Below are 21,611 nucleotides of genomic sequence, written 5' to 3'. Positions count from 1 at the left end.
GCCGCTGATTGGCGGCGGGCGGGTTGTTTGCGCGCAGCACGGCGGGGCGGGGCCGGACCGGACCGGACCGGGGGGCGGCGGCGGCGGGGCCGGAGGGGCCGGGGTCTGGGGTCTGCGGGTCCGGGGGGGCCGGGCTGGGGTCGCCATGCGGCTGCTGCGGTGCCTGGGCAAGCGGGCGGCGCTGGCCGGCGTCCCCACCTACATCGAGCACTTCAGCAAGTTCTCGCCCTCGCCGCTCTCCATGAAGCAGTTCCTGGATTTCGGTAAATACCGCCACCCCCGGGAGCCCCGGCTGCGGCCCCGACCGAGGCCCCCCCGCGTCGTCCCGGAGCAGCCCGGGCCGGGTAAACACCCCGGCGCGGGGAGCAGCTGCTCTGGGGGCGGTGCTCCGGGAGGGACCTCCGCGGGAATCCCGCCCCCGCGCCCCGGCGCCGCTCCCGGCTGGGAACACGCGTGGCCCGGGGCAGGTTCGCTGCGTCCCCCTGGCAGGGGCTCCTCTGCACCCCGGTGCCACCGGGCCGGGGTCCGGTTTGGGTGTCCCCGGCTCTGCTGGTGGCCCCGGTCGTTGTCCCCAACAAATGGCCCCTGGGCGGCTGCCCGCCCCAGTCCGGGCTGCACTGGGCACCCATCCTGCCCTCCCCAGCGGGCTGAGCTGGGTCCCCCGGGGCAGGGACCTTCTCTTGCTCCCCTGTCCCAGTTCCCCCAAGTGTCCCCCAGCCCCCCGGCAGGGCAGCGGGAGCAGAGCCAGCGCTGGGGTTGGGGGGTGGAGCGGGTGCTCAGCCCGTGTCCCCCTGTGCCCCCAGGCTCCAGCAACGCCTGCGAGAAGACGGCGTTCACGTTCCTGCGGCAGGAGCTGCCGGTGCGCCTGGCCAACATCATGAAGGAGATCAACCTGCTGCCGGACCGCGTCCTGCGCACGCCCTCGGTGCAGCTGGTGCAGAGCTGGTGAGACGGGGGGGTCACTGCGCTGCGGTCACCCCGCGGGTCCCGCTGCCGCCGGGGCCCCCGCGCTGCGCCGGGTGCGGAGGTGCCGCTGCCGCCGTCCACGCTGGTCCTGCGCCGCCACCCGTGCTGCCGGTCCCGCCGCTGTCACCCACCTGGGTGCCACTCTGGGTCCCGCCACTGTCACCCGCATGGCTCCCATTGCCACCACAGCTCCTGCCATCACCCAGCGTGCCCCCACTGTCACCGCAGGTCCCACCACTGTCACCGGCTGTCCCCCCCGCGGGTCCGGAGGGAGCTGCTGGGGGTGGGGACAGGGACAGGTGGCTGGCAGGGCAGCACCCAGCTGGTCCCATGCCATGCCCTTCAGTGACAAGCGCTGCAAGCCTTTTGGGGACACCCCTATCTATGCCAATGGGTTGTCCCCAACCATTGGGGTGTCACCAGTGCCAGCCCCACATCGTGCCCTGGCCTCCTGCACCCTCGGCCGCCCCTGTGGCTGGGGCTTCTGTGTCCTCGGGGGGTCTGGGTGTCCCTTTAAACGCGATGTCCCCTTTCCGGCTCTGTGTCCCCTGCCAGCTCTGGCAGCTGAAGCTGTCCCGGTGCCACCACGTGACGGGTTGTTTGTGCAGGTCCCCTGTCCCTGCCTGTCCCTGCCCGTGCCGCGGGCAGCGGGTCCAGCCTGCCCACACCCCCACAGCCCGGGGGCAGCCCCGGGTCACCCCCACCCCCTCCCAGGGGCCGCATCCCCAAGTGTCCCCAGGGGCCACCGTGCCAGCAGGGGGTGGATGGGCCTGGGTCCCCGCCAAGCACAGAGTGGTTCCATGGAGGGGTCCTGGTTGGGGGTGCTGAGCCTCTCTCCCTGCGTGGGGCAGAGCCCCATGGCACCCTGTGCCCCCAGAGGGGGTCCCTGGGGGGTCTTCTCTCTGGGGGGTAACCGGCTCTTTCCCCAGGTACGTCCAGAGCCTGCTGGACATCATGGAGTTCCTGGACAGGGACCCTGAGGACCAGGCTGCCCTGGGACAGTAAGTTGGGGGGTGACAGCGTGTCTGGGACACCCCCTGTCCCCCATCATGGGGTGTCCCCTCCTCCCAGGCTCACACTGGTGAGAGATGGTGTCACTGAGGGGCCCTGGCACTCTGCGCCCTCTATCGTCCCCAAACTGTCCCCACCCCACTGTGCTCTGAGTGTCCCGGTGCCACCTGCGTCTCCTCCAGGTTTTCCCCAATGCCACCAGCTCCTGGGAAGCCCCGGCCTGGATCGCAGCTCTGCCCGGGCCGGGTGTCCCCCAGCTCCGTCCTGTCCCCTCCCCAGGTTCACGGCCGCCCTGGTCACCATCCGCAACCGGCACAACGACGTGGTGCCCACCATGGCGCAGGGCGTGCTGGAGTACAAGGAGGCGTACGGGGACGACCCCGTGTCCAACCAGAACATCCAGTACTTCCTGGACCGCTTCTACCTGAGCCGCATCTCCATCCGCATGCTGCTCAACCAGCACAGTGAGCGGGGGGCCCGGGGTCCCCCTGACCTGGGCACCCCCACCCCGAGTATCATCCCAGAGCGTCCCCCAGCCCCAGGGATCCTGCCCTGAGTGTCCCCCCGGGCACCTCCCCACCCTCAGCTACCCCCACACATCCCTGTCCCCACATGTCCCCAGCCAGCCCCGTGTGTCCCGTTCGCTGGGGCAGGGTGGGGTCCCCGCTGCTCACTGTCCTCCCCGTCCCCCCCAGCGCTGCTCTTCGACGGCAGCACCAACCCCGCGCACCCCAAGCACATCGGGAGCATCGACCCCCACTGCAACGTGGCCGACGTGGTGAGAGGTGCGCGGGGCGGGGGTCCCACCCCCACGGGGACGAGCCGGGTGGGGGTGGTGTCTGAAGGTCCTCCCAGATCTTCCTCCCACCCTGGGCTCTGCCCGTTTGGGAGTCACTGGTGTCACGAGCTCGGACCGGCCCAGCCAAGGTGGCCGCAGTCCCCTGGGCTTCGGGGTCGCTCCAGGCCACCCCAAAAACTTGCCAGGGATGCAAAATATTAGGGGGGGGTGGGGAAAGGGTACCCCAAGCCCTCTTCCCACCTTCACACTGGGGGCGCTGCCCCCTCTGCCCCCCCAGACGCCTACAACATGTCCAAGCTCCTGTGCGACAAGTACTACATGTGCTCGCCCGACCTGGAGATCCAGGAGGTGAATGGTGAGGCTGGGGGGCTGCGGGGGGCTCGGCTGGGCCCGGGGTGACGATGGTGACGGCCGCTCCTCCCGCAGCCGCCAGCCCCCAGCAGCCCATCCGCATCGTCTACGTCCCCTCGCACCTCTACCACATCCTGTTCGAGCTCTTCAAGGTACCCCCGGCGCCGGGGGCGGCAGGGGCGGGAGGGGCGCTGGGGGCTGCCCTCACCCGCGGCCCCCCCGTGCCCACAGAACGCCATGCGAGCCACCGTGGAGAGCCACGAGAGCAGCCCCCGCCTGCCGCCCGTGCGCGTCATGGTGGCCCTGGGCCAGGAGGACTTGGCCATCAAGGTGCGTGGGGACACCGGCCCGGCTGGGGGTCCCGAGCCTCGGGGTGTCCGGGAGTGGGGCGTCACCCCCTGCCACCTCTTGCAGATGAGTGACCGGGGCCTGGGCGTCCCCCTGCGGAAGATCGACCGTCTGTTCAGCTACATGTACTCCACCGCGCCCACCCCCCCGCTGGGCAACGGGGGCGCCCCCCTGGTGCGTCCCCCCAGCTCTGCAGGGCCATGGGGGCCAAGAATGCGGTTCAGGGTGGCCGGAGGACGTTTGGGGGTGGCTGGAGCGGCAGGGGGAGGTTTGAGCTTGACGTGGAGACTTTTGGGGACACTTTGGGGTGCCCACGGGTGGCATGGAGACGCTTGGGGGTGCCATGGGAATGCGGGGGTGGCCTGGTGACATTTGTGTGCGCCAGGGGACGTTTGGGAGTGACGTGGTGACCGCTGGAAGTGGCACCGGGACGCTGGTGGGGACACGCGGTACCGCGGGGGTGCTGACCCAGCCCCTGTGCCCCCCAGGCCGGTTTTGGCTACGGGCTGCCCATCTCCCGCCTCTACGCCCGGTACTTCCAGGGGGACCTGCAGCTCTTCTCCATGGAGGGCTTCGGCACCGACGCGCTCATCTACCTGAAGGTGGGTGTCTGCCGGGGGGGCCACGGCGCCGGGGGGCAGGGCCCTCCCGCCCCCATCTCCCGCCCCCATCTCCCGCCCCCATCTCCCACCCCGTGTCTCCCCAGGCCCTGTCCACGGACTCGGTGGAGCGGCTCCCCGTGTACAACAAGTCCGCGTGGCGGCACTACCAGGCCAGCCAGGACGGGGGGGACTGGTGCGTCCCCAGCACCGAGCCCAAGAACACCTCCACCTACCGTGTCCCGTAGGCCCCCCCACACCGGCAGCCCTGAACCCCGGGGTCCCCGTGAGCCCAGGGGTGTCCCCGCACCCCGGCTCTGCCTCCCGTGGCTGTTGGGGTCACTGGGAAATGTGTGAGATATGGGGGGCCCAGCGCCCCCCGCCGTGGTTGCACTTAGATATGGAGCTGTGGGGGCTGGAGCAGCGTGCAGGGGAGCCCCTGTTGCCCCCCTGCTGTGGCACCCCCTCCAGGGGTGTCCCCGGGGCAGTGAGGGCTGCTCCTTGCCCAGGGTGACCGGCAGCTTCCCTGCCCCTCCAGCCCCGGCACGGGGGGCACCGGGCCCGAGCCCCCAGCTCCCCGCACCGTCCCTGGTGTTGCACTACTGAGCTGTTCCCACCCGTGTGCCCCCCACACCCGGGCTGGGTTCCCCACACTCCAACCCGCTCGGGAACCCCCTGCCCCCCCCCCCCCGCTGTCAGTAAATTGGATGTCGACTGAGCCCTCGCTGTGGTGTTTTGGGGCCCTGGGAATCCCCCCACCTTTGCACGCCCCCCGCCCCGTGCCTCAGTTCACCCAGCCGGGGGTCACCCGGCCCGGGGAGGTGGCTGCAGTGTCACACCAGCGTGGCACCTGGGGACACAGGTGGCTCAGGGATGGAGAGCTGGGTCCTGGGGTGGGGGCCACGCTTTGTACCCTCCCCCATTGCCCCCCAGCCTGGCCCAGAGCTCCCCGCCCCCACCGTGTCCCCCAGCCCCTCCCAGCCAGGCTCACACTGGTCGCACTGGTTTGCACTGGCCCTTGATACCCTTTTATTTCCTGGGTCACTGCACTGGGGGCTGGGGGGGCAGCGTTTGCTCCCCACACCCCAGCGTGGGGGGTGTGTCTGGGGGTCAGGCCATGCGCTGTCCTCGGCCGGGGCCTCACCGTGCTGGGGAGGGGGTGACGGTGACCCCTCGGGTGGGGGTGACGGGACAGGGGTGGGGGGTCCGACGTGCCACTTGCATCCGGAAAAGGGGCCCGTGGGGGCCTGGACTGTGCCTGTGGGGTGCTGGGGTGCAGAGGGGAGGGGGCGGCTGGAGGGGGCGCGTGCCGCTCCGTGCCCGTCCCAGCCTGGCAGCGCCGTCCCTCGGCCGCGGCGCCGCGTCCCGCGCCGGAACCGGGTCCCGCGGGGCGTCCCGGGCGCTGCGGGCGGGGAGGGGGCGCGGGGTCCCGTCCCCCTCAGCTCCGCCGCTGCTCCTGCTCCCGCTTCTTCTGCTTCTCCCGCTGCTTCTCCGCCTTCTCCTGGGCCTTGCGCTCGCGCTGCGCCGCCGCGCTCAGCTCCTTCAGCCGCCGCTTCAGCAGCGCCCGGTCCTGCGCGCTGCCCACGCCCAGCGCCTGCGGCCCCGCGTCACCGCGGCGGGGGCACCGCACCCCAGCCCCGCACCGGCCCCAGCCCCGCACCGCGCCCCAGCCCCGCACCGGCCCCAGCCCTGCACCGTGCCCCAGCCCCGCACCGGCCCCAGCCCCGCACCGCGCCCCAGCCCCGCACCGGCCCCAGCCCTGCACCGCACCCCAGCCCCGCACCGGCCCCAGCCCCGCACCGCATCCCAGCCCCGCACCACACCCCAGCCCCGCACCGCATCCCAGCCCCGCACCACACCCCAGCCCCGCACCGGCCCCAGCCCCGCACCGCATCCCAGCCCCGCACCGGCCCCAGCCCCGCACCGCACCCCAGCCCCGCACCGGCCCCAGCCCCGCACCGGCCCCAGCCCCGCACCGCGTCCCAGCCCCGCACCGCGTCCCAGCCCCACACCGCGCCCCAGCCCCGCACCGCACCCCAGCCCCGCACCGGCCCCAGCCCCGCACCGGCCCCGCACCAGCCCCGTGCCACCCATGCTCGGCACCATCCCGCTGAGGTACCTGCACCCCTGTCACCCCCCGACGGGTACCCGGAACTGCACCCCCCACTGCCCCATGGAACCGCCTGTTAGGATAAGGGGTTCTAGGTGCCCTGCGATGAGCCTGTTGAGGTACCTAGAACCTACCTATGTTTGCCCTATGGAGCACCCCATTGGGGTACCTAGAACCCACCAGCCCTGCCCCAAGGAGCACCCAGTTGGAGTACCTAGAACCTCTTGCCCTACAGCTGAGCCCATTGGGGTACCTGGGACCCCTGCGGGCAGCAGGAGCCCCCCAGCCCCGTACCTTGAGCTTGGCCCCGTCGAGGCGCAGCAGCCGCGTCCCGTCCACGCCGTGGGCCAAGAACCGCTCGCCGTGGTGCCCCAGCCCCAGCCCCTCCAGCCACTGCCCCACCTGCCGGCACGTCCACCCCGCGGCCGCGCCGGGCGGCTCCTCCGGGAGCTGCCGCGGGGACGGGGGTCAGCGGGGCCCCCCCAGGTCCCACGGGGACCCCAGCCCCGCACTCACCTCGTCCGAGGACTGGGACAGCGTGTGGTAGGGGTACGAGCACCTGCTGCCGGGGGGGCCGGGCAGGCGGGGGCTGGCGCTGGGCGGCGGCGAATCCTCGCTCAGCGTGGAGTCCTGGGGCAGCGCAGGAGCAGGGCAGCGCCGGCCCGCCCCCAGCGCCCCCATAGCCACCCTGCCAGGGGGCTCTGCCTCCCTGTGGGGCTCCCTGTGGGGCTTTGACCCCACCCCCAAAGCCATAAAGCTGACTCATAGGAGCACCTATAGGGCTCCCCCACCCTCCCCTATAGCCCCCTGAGCACTGACCTGGGAAGCGGATTTGCGGGGGCTGAGCCCCTCGTGGTGGGGGGAGCCGGCAGGGGACGCGGAGCCGGGGGAGCCCGAGCCCCTCGCGCCATCCGAGAACCAGGAGAAGGGCAGGAACGGGGACCCCGAGGGGCGGCTGGGACCCTCTGCCACCTCCCTGGGGACAGAGCGGGGTCAGGGCCAGGCCCCCCCCAGGCCCCCTGCCCGGGGCTCCTCACCTGCTGCCCACGGACAGGCGGTTGCTGCTCTTCTCCCGCCGGCTCTTGCTGGAGGACGCGCGGCGCAGGGTCACCCTGGGGCGGGGCGGGGACGAGCTGGGGGTCCTGATGGCCGGGCCCCCCCGGCTCCAGCCCCCCCTCCAGCCACCCTCAGAGACCCCTGAGCACCTCCAGAGGATCCCCGTCCACCCCTGCATCCCACCGCCTCTCCACCCCTGCATCCCACCGCCTCTCCATCCCTGCATCCCACCGCCTCTCCACCCCTGCATCCCACCGCCTCTCCACCCCTGCATCCCACCGCCTCTCCACCCCTGCATCCCACCGCCTCTCCACCCCTGCATCCCACCGCCTCTCCACCCCTGCATCCCACCGCCTCTCCACCCCTGCATCCCACTGCCTCTCCATCCCTCCCGGCATCTCCCATCTCTCCCTCCATCTTCCCTGGCATCCCTCCATCTGTCCATCCCCCCCTCCCCGTCCGTCTGTCCATCCCCCCATCCCGCTCCCCCCGCCAGGTCTCACCCCAAATCCAGGAACTTCCTCCGCGTTCTCTTGTCCAGCCCCACGGTGGGGCTGGCGGGCTCGGGGGGGCTCGTGTCCCGGCTGTCATCTGCGGGACCGGGAGGGGGTCACCCCGGCCCCACAGCCATGGCCCCGCGGGCCGGGGTCGGGGGTCTCACCTTCGCTGTGCCGCTGGGGCCGGGCGAAGCCGGGCGAGCTGTCGGAGCTGGGGCAGGACCTGGGCGAGGGGGGGCCCGCCAGCCCCTCATGGCACCAGGCGTCCGTCAGGGGCCGGTAGCGGCTGAGGGGGGGCGAGGGGCCGGGGGGGTCCCCCAGCGCCCGCCGCGCCCCCCCCGCCTCGAAGGAGAACTCGGCGCCGCGGGAGAAGGGCGAGGGGGCCGGGGAGCCACTGTCCCCCTCTGCTCCCTGGGGACACAGGGCGGGGGGTGTCAGAGCCCCGTGCGCCCTGGGCTGACCCCGGCCCCTCTCCCACCCCAGCCGTGGTGCCCCAAAGCCGCTCACCGCGGCCTCGGGCCCCTCGTCCCCCTCGGTGGAGCTGGCGCTGTCTCGCAGCCGGGAGCGCGACGGCCGTTGCCGGCGGCTCTTGGCCAGGAGCCGGGCCCGGGCCTTCTGCAGGCTGCTGTCCAGGCGCGGCGTCTCTGGAACCACAGCGGTAAAATCTGGGGGTGAAAGAGAGACCGGGGCAGAGAGAGAGAGACAGACGGACAGACGGACAGGGCGAGCGGGTGGAGGGGATGAGGGGACAGATGGAGAGATGGACAAGTGAGAGGTGGGGACAAGGAGGCACGAGGGACGGATGGAGGGACAGCGAGGGAGGGAAGATGGGGATGGATGGATGGATGGATGGATGGACAGGTAAGGAGAGGGGGCAGAGGGACAGACGGATGGGGAGGGACAGGGAGAAGGAGATGGATGGACAAATGGAGAAGCAGAGACAAGGAGATGCCAGGGAGGGAGACAGACAGGTGGCCAGGTAGGGACAGGAGATGGGGGTGGGTGGACAGACAGGGAAAAGCAGGGAGGGTGAATGGACAGAGGGGACAGAGGGACAGCAGGGCACGGGGACAGAGAGACAGCAGGGCATGGGGACAGAGGGACAGCAGGGCATGGGGACAGGGCAGGGGATCCCGCGGGGACGGCAGAGGGGACAGGGAGAGGGGAGCATTGGGGACGTGGATGGACGGGACACCCCGGTGGGGCGGGACAGGGGACAGGGGACAGAGAGAAGTGTTCAAAGAGGCGCCCAGCACAGGGAGAGGAGCAGCAGGGTGGCCCCGAGGACAGTGTCCCCGTCACCCGCGGGGTCTGACCAGGATCACCCTCATGTCCCCAGCCCGTGGAGTCTCCCCGGCCGTGTCCCCATGTCCATGTCATGCTCTGTGTGCCCTGTCCCCCTGCCCCATGTGTGTCCCTGGCCCCATGCCCCCGTACCTGTGTCCCATGCATGTCCCCATGCCACCCCATCCCTCTGCAGGTGGCTGCATGGCCCATGCTCGTTCCTGTGTCCCCAAGCACATGTTGTCCCCAGGCCCAGCTCTGGGGTCCCCCCCTCACCACTGGCAGCCCCAGAGCACTGAGGGCAGGTGGGGACGTGCGGGGGCAGCACCCATGGGTGGCCCCGCACCCCACGGGCCCCTGCGGACTCACCGAAAACCTCATCTGTGTCCTGCAGTTTGGAGACCGACATTGTGGGACAGAGCTGGGGACAGAGGGGACAGTCGTGGGGGACCCTGCGCTGGGGCAGTGGGGGGGAGCAGGGAAGGGAACCCAGCCCCTCCCCGTGATCGCGGTGTCCCCAGTGTCCCCGTGCCCTCAGCCCTGGAGGGGGCGCAGGGCCTGGGGGAGCAGGACACAGCACAGATGTCCCCACTCGTGGGGGCAGCCCCCCGGGGGTACTGGGGACACTGCGGGGCAGCCGGGAAGGGGTTAAATCCCCCACGCCCCCCGGTGTCCGGGAATCGCTCGCGGGCGGATCCCGAGGTCTCGGCAGCACCGGGGGGGCTGTGGGGTCCGGGGGGGAGATCTGAGCGCAGCTCCCCCCGGCCCCTCCCTCCCCCCGGGGAGCCGGTGCGGTGTGGGGGGGCGGGGAGGGGCAGTGCCGGGGCGGGAGGGGACGGGAACGCGGGAGCGGACACGGGCTGGAGCGGGGATGCTGGAGCGGGGATGCTGGAGCGGGGATGCTGGACCGGGGTTGGGGGCTGGACCGGGGATGCTCGGCCGGGGGACGGGGCGGCCCCGGGGCCGCTGTCCGGCGGATGGGCCGCCCGGGGGAGCCGCCCTGGTCCCCCCGCACTCACCCGCGCTCCTCGGGCATCCTGGGCGCGTCCCGCCGGGGGGGCCGGGGCGCGGGGCAGCGCCGGGAGCCGGGCGGAGCGGGGGGGCGGAGCGGGGCCGCCCCGCCGGGCCGGGGGCCGCGGGGGGGGACAGGAACCCGGAAGCGGCCGGGAGACGGGGGGGCGGGATCAGCAGCGCCGCCCCGCCCGGTCCAGACCCGGCTCAGCCCAGGCTCGGTTGAACCCGGGCTCGGTTGAACCCGGGCTCGGTTTAACCGGGCTCGGCTCCGCCGGTCCCGGTGCGCGGCCGCGGTGCTGAACGGACAGCGCCCGCGGGGACGGGCCCTCCCGGTGCCCCCATCTGCCCGCTCCTCCCACTGTGCCAAACCCTGCCCGGCCCTCCCAGTGCCCCCCCAGTGCCCTCCAACCCTGCCCGGTCCTCCCAGTGCCCCCCAGTGCCCTCCAACCCTGCCCGGCCCTCCCAGTGCCCCCCAGTGCCCTCCAACCCTGCCCGGCCCTCCCAGTGCCCCCCAGTGCCCTCCAACCCTGCCCGGCCCTCCCAGTGCCCCCCAGTGCCCTCCAACCCTGCCCGGCCCTCCCAGTGCCCCCCAGTGCCCTCCAACCCTGCCCGGCCCTCCCAGTGCCCCCCAGTGCCCTCCAACCCTGCCCGGCCCTCCCAGTGCCCCCCAGCGCCCTCCAACCCTGCCCGGCCCTCCCAGTGCCCCCCAGTGCCCTCCAACCCTGCCCGGCCCTCCCAGTGCCCCCCAGCGCCCTCCAACCCTGCCCGGCCCTCCCAGTGCCGCATCCTTCCCACTCCTCCCTGTGCCCTGCACCCCCGCCGTGTCCCCGCTGTCCCCAGTGCCCCGGCGGGACGAGGCGCGGGCGCTGCGGCACAGACCAGGCCCAGCACATACATAGGTACATATATATATCGTATATACACCCACAGGTACACGTGTGAGATTAAATAACCCCAGCACCCCGCCGGGGCTCTCGCCCCCCGCCCTCCCTTAAATACTACCCCCCCCCAGTGGCTCCAATCCAGTCGGACCCCCCCTCCCCGTCCCCCGCGTGCCCCCCACCTCCCCCTCCCAGTACAACCAGCTCTGGCTCCCAGTTGCCCCCACATCCAGTTACTGTCGGAGACTCGGTACTTCGGGGGGGCGGGGGTGCAGAATAGAAACAAAACTAACGGGGCTCCCCCTGGGCAGAGGGGCTGGGCCCCCCCGGCCCGGCTGGGGGCGGCCAGCGGAGGGGGCGTCCCAGCCCCAGAGAAATACTGTGATTTATTGGGGACTATTTACAGTTGGGTGGAGCGGGAGCATCGCCCCCACCCTGGAGGGGACCCCCGTGTGTCCCCCCCTCGCCCAGGGAAGGCAAAGGCCCCGGACTCGGGGGGGCAGTGGCGGGTGCTGGGGGCACCGGGGACACCCCCAGCCGTGTTCCCACAGCGGGGGGCCGGGCAGCCCCCCCATCCCGGCAGGGTTGGCAAAGGCTGAGGGGTCCCTCCCGCCTGGCGGTGGCACTGGGGGCGCGGGGGGGGCGCTTGGGGTCCCCCCTCCACAGCAAAGGTCTGCGGTGTCCGGGGGGTGCCCAAAGGCAACTGGCCCCCCCGGGCGGTGCTCCAGGAGAGTCCCAAGAGGAGGAGCTGTGGATGGGGGCTCCCAGCGTGCCCCCTTTCTCCCCAGTATGGCTCACATTTGGGGTGGGCAATTCCGCCTGCCCCCCCGTGTCCAGCCAGGGCGCCAGCTCTGTGTCCGGGGTCACATCGAGGGGAGGGTGTGCCTGGGGGGGAGGCCTGGGGGGCCGTGTCCCCCCGATCAGTCCATCACGTCACCACGAGACTCACACTGGACACAGACACGAACGCGGGGTGTCCGCCCCCCAGGCCCCCGAGACGCACCCTGTCCCCCCCCGCTGTCTGTGCCCCGGGGGAGGCGGGGGGCACCAGGAGGCCTTGGCGGGGGAGGGGGCGGGGGGGCCCCGAATCGCTGTGGTTTGAGGGCGGTTTAGGTCGGGTTGGAATTTTTCAAAGTCTGCAGCTTGGCCTCCAGCTCGGAGATCTGAAAAACAGCAAAGGGGACAGGTCTGAGCGGGGACGCGGGACGGGGGCACAGAGACGGGGGGGACACGGGGGGCACACGGGGACGGGGGGGACACAGAGACCAGGAGCAAACGGGGGGACACGGGGACACAAGGAGTGAACTGGGGGGGACAAAACGACACAGCCACAGGGACACGGGACGGGGCACTGGACGGGGGAACAGGACGAGGGGGCAGGACACGGAGGTGCTGGAGGCCAGCGTGGGGCCGGGGAGGCCGCAGGCGGGTGGGTGAGCCTGGGGGTCAGGGGACGTTTTGGGGGTGACGGAGGAGGCGTAAGGGGGTGAGGGGGCTCTGCTGGGTGCCAGGGGACCCCCCGTTGCCCGCCTGTGCCCTGGTGCCCCCGGACGGGTGGGTGCTGCCCCCCCACGACCCACGGCAGCCCCCGGGCACTGCGGGATCCTGGGGGATCCATGACCCCGCACAGGATCTGGTGACCCTGCAGGGGATCTGGTGACCCCGCAGGGGATCTGCTGTGACCCTGCAAGGGATCTGCTGTGACCCCGCGGGGGATCTGCTGTGACCCTGCAAGGGATCTGCTGTGACCCCACGGGGGATCTGCTGTGACCCTGCAGGGGATCTGCTGTGACCCCACGGGGGATCTGCTGTGACCGGCGCAGCTCTGGCCCCGCCCGAGAGGGGGATCCAGTGCAGCTTGCGTGGAATCCGGTGTGATCCGGTGTGGGATCCAGCATGACCAGCATGGGATCCCGCTCCCAAGCAGAGGATCAAGTGTGAGCTTGCGCAGATCCATCAGGACCCAGTGCAGGATCCTGCACACGCCGCTGGGATCCGGTGCCCGGGAAGATCTCTTGTGATCCATTATGGGCTGTCAGACCCTGACACAGGATCCACCCAAACCCTTGGCAGATCCACTGCAATCCAGTGCGGGACCCAGTGCCAGGAGGGCCGGGCGTGTGCCAGCACCCCAGCAGATCCTCTGCGATCCGGCGCAGGGCGCGGTGCCGGCGGCACGGTCTGGTGGGATCGGGGCCGGAGCAGATCCACCGCGCCTTGGCGTGGGATCCAGCGCTGGCGCAGCCGCGCCGGCAGATCCGCTGCGCTCTGTCCCGGGATCCAGCGGTGACGGGCGGGGCTGGCGGGGCTCAGGGACAGCCCGCGTCCCCGCGCCCGGTGCCCACCTTCTCCTGCAGCTTCTCCATCTCCTCCTTGTGCGCCAGCTCCGACTCCTCCAGCACCCGCCGCTGCGCCGTCTCCTTCTTCAGGAACTCGATCTCCCTGTGGGGACCAGGGACTCGTCACCCCCCGCCAGACCGCGGGGACCCTGGGGAGGTGGCGCAGGGACCCCGGAGGGACCACGCTCAGCGGGCGCTGGTGGCCCAGGACCTGCCAGGGGACGGTCCCTGCGCAGGGCGGGTGCCGGGGGTGGGTGCCGGGGGTGGGTGTCAGGGGTGGGTGCCGGGGGTGGGTGCCAGGGGCGGGTGTCGGGGGTGGGTGCCGGGGGTGGGTGTCAGGGGTGGGTGTCAGGGGTGGGTGTCGGGGGTGGGTGCCGGGGGTGGGTGCCGGGGGTGGGTGTCAGGGGTGGGTGTCAGGGGTGGGTGTCGGGGGTGGGTGCCGGGGGTGGGTGCCGGGGGTGGGTGTCAGGGGTGGGTGTCGGGGGTGGGTGCCAGGGGTGGGTGTCGGGGGTGGGTGTCAGGGGTGGGTGCTGGGGGTGGGTGTCAGGGGTGGGTGCCGGGGGTGGGTGTCAGGGGTGGGTGTCGGGGGTGGGTGCCAGGGGTGGGTGTCGGGGGTGGGTGCCAGGGGTGGGTGCTGGGGGTGGGTGTCAGGGGTGGGTGCCGGGGGTGGGTGCCAGGGGTGGGTGTCAGGGGTGGGTGCCAGGGGTGGGTGCTGGGGGTGGGTGTCAGGGGTGGGTGCCGGGGGTGGGTGTCAGGGGTGGGTGTCGGGGGTGGGTGCCAGGGGTGGGTGTCAGGGGCGGGTGCCAGGGGTTGGTGTCGGGGGTGGGTGTCGGGGGTGGGTGTCAGGGGTGGGTGCCGGGGGTGGGTGTCAGGGGTGGGTGTCAGGGGCGGGTGCCAGGGGTTGGTGTCGGGGGTGGGTGTCGGGGGTGGGTGTCAGGGGTGGGTGCTGGGGGTGGGTGTCGGGTGGGTGCCGGGGGCGGGTGCCCGGGGCAGGACGGTGCCTCACTTTTGCTGGTACTCCTTGATGAGCCTCTTGGCCTTGCTGTACTTGCGCTCCAGGGTCTGGTACTGGGCCTGCGTCTCCTTGAGGTGCTCGTCCACGGCCTGGCACAGGTTCTGCGCCTCCATCCAGTACCCCTCCAGCTTCTCCATCCGCTCCTTGTTCTCCTCCACGCTCTGCTCCAGCTGCGCCTTCTCCGCCCTCCAGCGCGCCTTCTCCTGCTCCAGGCACTGCAGCTGGGGACAGCGGGGCAGGGATGGCACGGCACGGCACGGCATGGCACAGCACAGCGCGGCACGGCACAGCACGGCATGGCATGGCACAGCACAGCGCGGCATGGCATGGCACGGCACGGCACGGCACAGCACGGCATGGCATGGCACGGCACAGCACGGCACGGCACGGCACGGCACGGCACGGGACGGCACAACATGGCACGGCACGGCACGGCACGGCACAGCACGGCATGGCATGGCAAGACATGGCACGGCATGGTACGACGTGTCACCACACAGCCAGGGCGCAGGCACGGCACAGCATGGCACGGCATGGCATGGCACGGCATGGCATGGCACAGCACGGCATGGCATGGCACAGCACAGCATGGCATGGCACGACATGGCACAGCACGGCACGGCACGGCACGGCACAGCACGGCATGGCATGGCACGGCACAGCATGGCATGGTGAGGGGTCCGGGGGAGATGTGGGAGGCCAGGGGGGCATGGGGGGATGGAGATCCGGGGGGCCTGGGGGCTCCCTTCCCTCCCACCCCCTCACCTTCCTCTTCAGCTGCTGGATCTCGGCCTCGGTGACAGCGTGTTTGATCTGGAGCTGCAGGAGGAGCCGGGGTTGGCACGGGCGTCCCCATGTCCCTCCGTGCTGGGGACACTCGCTGCCACGTGCGGACACCCCCGTCCCCCCTCACCTCCTTGAACTTGTGCACCAGCTTCTCGGGGTCCATCTCCACGGGGGACAGCGTGTCCTCGTTCTCGGCCAGCTCGAACACCTCGATGGCCATCTCGCCGCTGGGGAACATGGGGCTCATCTCCTCCTCTTCGTCCGTGGCGTACTCGCCCGTCTGCGGGGGCGCGGAGCAGCGTCGGCAACGCTGGGCCTGAGCCCGGCACCCCCGCCCCTCCCACCTGGGCAAACCGGCTCCCCGGCCCCACATCAGGTGCGGGGGCCACGGCTGGTGCTGTCCCCTCACCTCCTCGTCATCCTCCGTGTACTGGGTGTAGCGCTGCTCGATCATCTCCCGCTGCCACCGCTCCTGCTCCAGCGTCTGCTGGATCAGCTGCGCCACCTCGCTCTGCTCCCCCGGCTTCTCCCGCCCGATCAGGAACCTGCGGGACGGGGGGGTCAGCAGGGCACGGGGCAGGGGACACCGGGGGTCATCCCTGCGGGACAGGCAGCGCTGCCGGGGTGGAGAATCCGCAGGGGCGTTACAGGGCCCGTGGATGAGCTGGGGGGCTGGGGAGATCCTGCCATGCTCTGGGGACATTTCGGGGGCACTAGGGTGGCACAGGGCAGGCAGTGGGCATGGGGACAGGGGGGCAGGGGGACAGCCCAGCCGGGCAGCCGGGGGGCTCTGGGGACAGGCTACGGGGCAGGGGCCTCTGCAGGGGCCCAGCACAGGCTGGGGGGTCTCCCAGCCCCCAAACCCCCAGTCCGGGCCCTACCGGACGCGGCCCTTGGTGTTCCTGAGGACGGAGGCGGCGAAGCTCTGCGTGACCCCCACCAGGCTGGTGCCGTCCACCTCCACGATGAGGTCGTTCACCTGGATCCTGGGGACGAGGGGACGGTCACAGCAGGGCCACCCCGCCCACCTCCCCCGCATCTCCCACCCTGGGGAACATCTGGCACAGCTGCTGCCCCCCCCAGCTCCTGCGCCTCCCCCAGCCCGGGGCGCGGGGACCGGGGGCCGTTCTGGCCAGGCAACCCTCACCTGCCGTCCCGGTGGGCAGCGCCCCCCTCCGTCACCGTCTTGACGAAGATGCCCAGCTTCTCCAGGCCCATGTCCGCGCCCGCGCCCATGCCGATGATGCTGATCCCCAGCCCTTCGGAGTCTGCGGAGACACAGCGCCGTGTCCGGGGGGGCAGCGCCCACCCAGCGCCGCCGGCGTCACCTCCAGCCGCCCCCAGGCGCCGCCGGGGCCGGGATGGGGGACCCACCTTTCTCCAGCTCCACCGGGAAGAGGTCGAGCCGCTCCACCCGCTTCTCCAGCTCGTACTCGGCCGAGGCGGCCATGGGGTCGACGTCCTCATTGCGGCGGTCGTAGTCCTCGTTGGAGTAGGTGCTGAAGACCTGCAGGGTGGGGGCTCAGGCAGGTGGGGGGCACTGCAGCCACCCGCTGCCCCAGCACCCGCAGCTCCTGCAGTCCGGGGGTGTGGGGGTGTCACTGAGCCTACGAGCCACTGCAGAATCCCCCCAAGTCACATCATGGGGTGAGGGGGGCTGAGGAAGCACAGAGGGTTTGGGGGGTCCTGGGAGCAGAGGTGGTGCCGTGACCTGCACCCCAGGGGGCACGGACAGAGAGATGGAGGAAGGGATGGACAGATGGATGGACGGAGAGGTGGAAGGAGGGATGGACGGAGGGATGGACAGAGAGATGGATGGATGGACGGATGGGTGGATGGATGGATGGACAGATGGATGGACGGAGAGGTGGAAGGAGGGATGGACGGAGGGATGGACAGAGAGATGGATGGATGGACGGATGGGTGGATGGATGGATGGACAGATGGATGGACGGAGGGATGGATGGATGGATGGATGGATGGACGGAGAGGTGGAAGGAGGGATGGACGGAGGGATGGACAGAGGGATGGATGGATGGACAGATGGATGGATGGACAGATGGATGGACGGAGGGATGGATGGATGGACGGATGGATGGATGGATGGATGGACGGAGGGATGGATGGACGGATGGACGGAGGGATGGATGAATGGATGGATGGACAGATGGATGAATGGACGGAGGCATGGATGGATGGAAGGATGGATGGACAGAGGGATGGATGAATGGATGGAAGGATGGAGGGATGGATGGATGGAAGGATGGAGGGCTGGATGGAAGGACGGACAGAGGGATGGATGGATGGAAGGATGGATGGTTGGATGGATGGAAGGATGGATGGACAGAGGGATGGATGGATGGATGGATGGATGGATGGATGGATGGACGGAGGGATGGATGGATGGATGGAAGGATGGATGGACAGAGGGATGGATGGACGGAGGGATGGATGGATGGATGGAAGGATGGATGGTTGGATGGATGGATGGATGGATGGAAGGAAGGATGGATGGATGGAAGGAAGGATGGATGGACAGAGGGATGGATGGATGGAGGGATGGATGGATGGATGGATGGAGGGATGGATGAAGGGATGGATGGAAGGATGGATGGATGGATGGATGGACAGAGGGATGGTTGGATGGATGGATGGATGGAGGGATGGATGACGGGATGGATGGAAGGATGGATGGATGGATGGATGGACAGAGGGATGGTTGGATGGATGGGTGGATGGATGGATGGATGGATGGATGGATGGTTGGATGGATGGAAGGATGGATGGAAGGATGGATGGATGGATGGATGGATGGATGGAAGGATGGATGGATGGATGGATGGATGGATGGATGGATGGAAGGATGGCATCGAGCTGCTCGTGGCCAAGGTCGGGTGTGCCACCAGGACAACGTCCCCGACGCAGCACCGGGGGGAGCGGGGTGCCGTGTCCCCCCCGCCCCGGCGGTGCCAGCACCTCCCCCGGGCTCTGAGCCGGGCAGATTGTCCCTGGGGAGGCGGGGGATTAGGGACGGCACTGAACTCACGCCGAGGGGATTAGGGACGAGTGTCGGGGGCCACAGCACAAAGCCCGGGGACAGCAGACGGTCAGGACCCAGCGGCGGCTCCCAGGGGCGCGGGGCAGGGGACGCGCCACCCATGGTCCTGGGGGCTGTGGGCACCCGAACTCCCCTCGCTGTGCCCCCCTTGTCCCTGCCCGGCCACCCAGCACACTGTCCCCACTGCCCCTGCCCGGCCACCACGGCCCCCGGCCCAGGTGGGGCCACCCACCTGCTCTGACTCAGAGCCAGAATATAGGCCGGGGCTCTAAAAATAACCGGCTCCGGCACAAAGCGATCGCTGCTGCTCTGGTCGGGGGGATTCGAGCAGGCGAGGAGACCCTGAAATAGCTGCACAGCCCCTTCCCCCATCACAGCGAGATGGGGACCCCAAGCCCGGGCGGGGAGGGGGGGAAGGCGGTGCTGCCCCCCCGGCCGTGCCACCGCACCACTTCCCCTTCACACACTTCCTGAAATGGTCCCGGGCACCCGGCTGGGCCCATGGGGGCAACCCCCCCCGCCCCACCGCCTGGTCCCCAGGGACCCCCAGCGGGGGGACCCCGGTACCCAGGGACCCCAGGGTGAGGGGCAGCGGGCGGCTGCGCATCCGCCGCACCCAGCGCCCCATGGCCGGGGATTTCGGGCATCCCCACCCAAAACCTGGGGTGTGTCCGCGCCTGTCCCGGGCACGGCCGCGGCTCCCAGTGCCACCCTCCCTGTCACTCGGGTCCTGGGGGGCCCGGCCATGCTGGGGCAGGGCCCTTCGTTAGCCGGCTCGTTAGCCAGGCCCGGGCGGCCACCCCGTGCAGGGCACGGCCCAGGGATGCCACGGCCCCTGGCAGGGGGCACAGAGCCCCCACCTCCCTGTCCCCAGTGCCACCCCCTCCAAAGGGGACGGTTTGGGGGTTCACACCTCCCCATGGGGTGCCCCTCGCTTGGGGGTGCCCCCTTCCCGGGCGGGCTCACCTGGATGGGGGCCGTGCTGAACTGGATCTTGCGGTTGGGGACGGGCTCATCCTCCTCGGACAGCCCCGGGATCTCCACGCAGCCCGACTCGGGCTCGTACAGCCCTTCGGCCTCCTCCTCCTCCTCCAGCCCGCTGCCCCCCGAGTCCTCCCCGAGCCCGCTGTAGGCACTTATGTCCACCAGGTCCGCCTCGGAGAAGTCCTCCTTCTTGGCCTCCTCGTAGCCATCGCCTTCCTCGGCCCGCTCGCCCTTGACGTCCTCGCCCGCGGCCGCCGCCGAGCCCCCGTCCAGCCGGGGGGTGCTGGGCGCCGGCTCCTCGGCCCCCTTGGCCAGCTGGGTCACGGGCACCGGCTCCCCTGCCGCCTCCTCCTCCTCCTCGGCCTCGCCGCTCTCCTCCACCTCCACGGGCTTGATCTTGCAGACCTCCTGCACCCGGGGGGCGGCCGCCTCCTTGTCCGTGGGCCGGCCGCCCTTCCCCGCCGCCTTCTCCTCGTCCGGCAGCTGCGCCCGTGCCGGCGCGGGGTGTCCCTCGCCCGGCCGCCCGGGCTCGGCGCTGGGCGGGAAGACCCGCGGCCGCTTGCCCACCGCCTTGGCACCCAGCGGGGCCCCCGCGCGCCCCGGCGCCTTGTGCAGGTTGTTGCGGAGATCGGCCTTCTCGAAGACGGCGCTGAGCTGGCTGACGGTGGGCGACACGGCTTCGGTGTCCAGCTTGTCCAGGGACTCGGTGCTGCCGTTGAACCTCACCACCACGTCCAGCTTGCGGTCCTGGAAGCCGGCGCGCTCCTTGCGCAGCAGCAGCCTGGCGGTGCTGGCCTTCTCCTGCGGGCTCCTCTCGAAGATCTTGCGGGTCTCCTGCAGCTTGGAGAAGGGCTTGTCGGGCTTGGAGTCGAAGCGACTGACCCTCTCCGAGACGCTGGTGCCCAGCTTGAGGAGGCTGCCCTGGTCCACGCTGTCGCCGAGGCCGCTGGCCCGGGGCAAGGACAGACGGACGGGCTTCTCCTTGGCCTTGGCCAGGTCGCAGGCGCCCTCGGGCCCGGGCGCCGTCCCCATCTGCAGGAACATGTTCTTGATGCGGTGGACGTTGGAGCCATACTTCTTACCCCGGCTCTTCTTGCCGTCCTCCCCGTCAGCCTCCTTTGTGGGCGCCAGGGCCTGGATGGTGGCCTCGTAGGCGTTCCGGTGGGGGGACGCGCTCCGCAGACCCCCAGCGCCCGTCGCCCCGCCGGAGGGGGCCCCCCCGCCGGCGGCCGCCCCGCCGCCTGCCTCCGTCCTCAGCATGCCGTCACCGTCCCCGGCCGCTGTCACCGCCCGCCGCGCCGCATCGCCCGCCGCCGCTCCCCGGTGCCGCCGCAGCCCCGCCGCTACCGCGGCACGGGGAGGGGGCTGCGGGGGGCACCGCCGCACCGGCCGGGGGCTGCGGCCCCGTCAGGCCATGTCCGTCGCGGGGGCCCTGCGCCCCGGCCCTCCTTCCTTCCTCCCTCCTCCTCCTCCTCTTCCCTTTCTCTGCGATGGAGCCGCCGCTCTGCCCGCCCCGCTGCCCGCAGAGCCCTCTGGGTCTTAGCGGCGGCTCTTCCTCTTCCTCGCCGCGCTCCGGCCCCGCCGCCGCCGCCGCCGCAGGGACCCCCGGGACCCGCAGCCCCACCGGGCTGCCCCACGGCCCCCTCCCCACACCCACGCGGGGTCCCCTCCCTGCGGCGGGTCCCCCCCGAGCATCCCTGCTGTGCCGTGTGCCCCCCCGGCGTGTCCGCTGTTGCCACCCCCGGCTCTGTCCCCATGTCCCCCCCGACTCTGTCCCCATGTCCTCCCCCAGTTCTGTCCCCATGTCCCCCCAGGCTCTGTCCCCATGTCCCCCCCGGTTCTGTCCCCATGTCCCCCCAGGCTCTGTCCCCATGTCCCCCCCCAGTTCTGTCCCCATGTCCCCCCCAGCTCTGTCCCCATGTCCCCCCAGGCTCTGTCCCCATGTCCCCCCCCCAGTTCTGTCCCCATGTCCACCCCAGTTCTGTCCCCATGTCCCCCCAGGCTCTGTCCCCATGTCCCCCCCAGTTCTGTCCCCATGTCCCCCCAGGCTCTGTCCCCATGTCTTCCCCAATTCTGTCCCCATGTCCGCCCCCAGCTCTGTCCCCATGTCCTCCCCAATTCTGTCCCCATGTCCGCCCCCAGCTCTGTCCCCATGTCCCCCCCGGCTCTGTCCCCATGTCCCCCCCAGCTCTGTCCCCATGTCCCCCCCGGCTCTGTCCCCATGTCCCCCCCCAATTCTGTCCCCATGTCCCCCCCAGCTCTGTCCCCATGTCCCCCCCGGCTCTGTCCCCATGTCCCCCCCCAGTTCTGTCCCCATGTCCCCCCCCGGCTCTGTCCCCATGTCCCCCCCGGCTCTGTCCCCCACCACACCCATCTGCTTCTACTCCTGTCTCCCCCGGGTTTGTCCCCGTGGTCCCCAGGCCGGTCCCCGTGTCCCCTCAGTCCCATCCTGTACCCGCCGGGCTCGTACCCACATCCTCTGGATCTGCCCCACGTCCCCCCCATTCTGTCCC

General features: G+C 71.1%; 3 protein-coding genes across 8 annotated transcripts; 1 reads left to right on the top strand and 2 right to left on the bottom strand.

The window, feature by feature from the left end:
• Positions 1-109: 109 nt before the first annotated feature.
• On the top strand, positions 110-4,793 carry PDK2 (pyruvate dehydrogenase kinase 2). 2 transcript variants are annotated; one of them, XM_065856133.2, is made up of 11 exons: positions 110-263; positions 804-945; positions 1,896-1,967; positions 2,257-2,441; positions 2,673-2,762; positions 3,054-3,131; positions 3,203-3,279; positions 3,359-3,457; positions 3,542-3,649; positions 3,964-4,077; positions 4,182-4,793. In XM_065856133.2, exons 1-11 carry the CDS (start codon positions 146-148, stop codon positions 4,320-4,322), a joined length of 1,224 nt encoding a protein of 407 aa, XP_065712205.1. In that variant the 5' UTR covers positions 110-145; the 3' UTR covers positions 4,323-4,793. The 2 variants fall into 2 exon arrangements, with proteins under 2 accessions (XP_065712205.1, XP_065712206.1); XM_065856134.2 differs by lacking the exon at positions 3,542-3,649.
• Positions 4,794-5,079: 286 nt separating this feature from the next.
• SAMD14 (sterile alpha motif domain containing 14) lies at positions 5,080-10,158 on the bottom strand. Of its 4 annotated transcripts, none has more exons than XM_065855970.2 (10): positions 10,041-10,158; positions 9,391-9,442; positions 8,245-8,402; positions 7,902-8,148; positions 7,744-7,831; positions 7,222-7,296; positions 7,004-7,160; positions 6,701-6,814; positions 6,479-6,634; positions 5,080-5,668 (listed from the first exon to the last, which is right to left on the bottom strand). In XM_065855970.2, the coding sequence occupies exons 2-10, from the start codon at positions 9,428-9,430 to the stop codon at positions 5,513-5,515; spliced, it is 1,191 nt and encodes a 396-aa protein (XP_065712042.1). In that variant the 5' UTR covers positions 9,431-9,442; positions 10,041-10,158; the 3' UTR covers positions 5,080-5,512. The 4 variants fall into 4 exon arrangements, with proteins under 4 accessions (XP_065712042.1, XP_065712044.1, XP_065712041.1 ...); XM_065855972.2 differs by having other exon boundaries at positions 8,245-8,381; XM_065855969.2 differs by lacking the exon at positions 5,080-5,668 and having other exon boundaries at positions 6,175-6,634.
• A 1,056-nt stretch (positions 10,159-11,214) lies between these two features.
• PPP1R9B (protein phosphatase 1 regulatory subunit 9B) lies at positions 11,215-20,618 on the bottom strand. 2 transcript variants are annotated; one of them, XM_065855968.2, is made up of 10 exons: positions 19,081-20,609; positions 16,431-16,563; positions 16,204-16,324; positions 15,938-16,042; positions 15,466-15,601; positions 15,184-15,336; positions 15,036-15,089; positions 14,262-14,491; positions 13,262-13,358; positions 11,215-12,079 (listed from the first exon to the last, which is right to left on the bottom strand). In XM_065855968.2, exons 1-10 carry the CDS (start codon positions 20,356-20,358, stop codon positions 12,026-12,028), a joined length of 2,361 nt encoding a protein of 786 aa, XP_065712040.2. In that variant the 5' UTR covers positions 20,359-20,609; the 3' UTR covers positions 11,215-12,025. The 2 variants fall into 2 exon arrangements, with proteins under 2 accessions (XP_065712040.2, XP_065712039.2); XM_065855967.2 differs by lacking the exon at positions 11,215-12,079 and having other exon boundaries at positions 12,099-13,358; positions 15,184-15,601; positions 19,081-20,618.
• Between the last annotated feature and the right edge of the window lie 993 nt (positions 20,619-21,611).

This window comes from Patagioenas fasciata, chromosome 22 (assembly GCF_037038585.1).
Source record: "Patagioenas fasciata isolate bPatFas1 chromosome 22, bPatFas1.hap1, whole genome shotgun sequence".
Classification (NCBI taxonomy): domain Eukaryota; kingdom Metazoa; phylum Chordata; class Aves; order Columbiformes; family Columbidae; genus Patagioenas; species Patagioenas fasciata.
This window is presented reverse-complemented; position numbering and strand designations above follow the sequence as displayed.

Bases quoted from the DNA above. Each gene is read 5' to 3' on its own strand.
- SAMD14 (XM_065855969.2), bottom strand. From the start codon at position 9,430: ATGTCGGTCTCCAAACTGCAGGACACAGATGAGGTTTTCG. The intron at 8,403-9,390 runs GTGAGTCCGCAG...TTTCACCCCCAG, and splicing joins GGACACAGATGAGGTTTTCG to ATTTTACCGCTGTGGTTCCA. The intron at 7,832-7,901 runs GTGAGACCCCCG...CCGGTCCCGCAG, and splicing joins GCCCCAGCGGCACAGCGAAG to ATGACAGCCGGGACACGAGC.
- PPP1R9B (XM_065855967.2), bottom strand. From the start codon at position 20,358: ATGCTGAGGACGGAGGCAGGCGGCGGGGCGGCCGCCGGCGGGGGGGCC. The intron at 16,564-19,080 runs GTGAGCCCGCCC...CCCACCCTGCAG, and splicing joins TCAGCACGGCCCCCATCCAG to GTCTTCAGCACCTACTCCAA. The intron at 13,359-14,261 runs GTGAGGCACCGT...TGGTCCCCACAG, and splicing joins ATCAAGGAGTACCAGCAAAA to GGAGATCGAGTTCCTGAAGA.
- PDK2 (XM_065856133.2), top strand. From the start codon at position 146: ATGCGGCTGCTGCGGTGCCTGGGCAAGCGGGCGGCGCTGGCCGGCGTC. The intron at 2,442-2,672 runs GTGAGCGGGGGG...CGTCCCCCCCAG, and splicing joins CATGCTGCTCAACCAGCACA to CGCTGCTCTTCGACGGCAGC. The intron at 3,280-3,358 runs GTACCCCCGGCG...CCGTGCCCACAG, and splicing joins TCCTGTTCGAGCTCTTCAAG to AACGCCATGCGAGCCACCGT.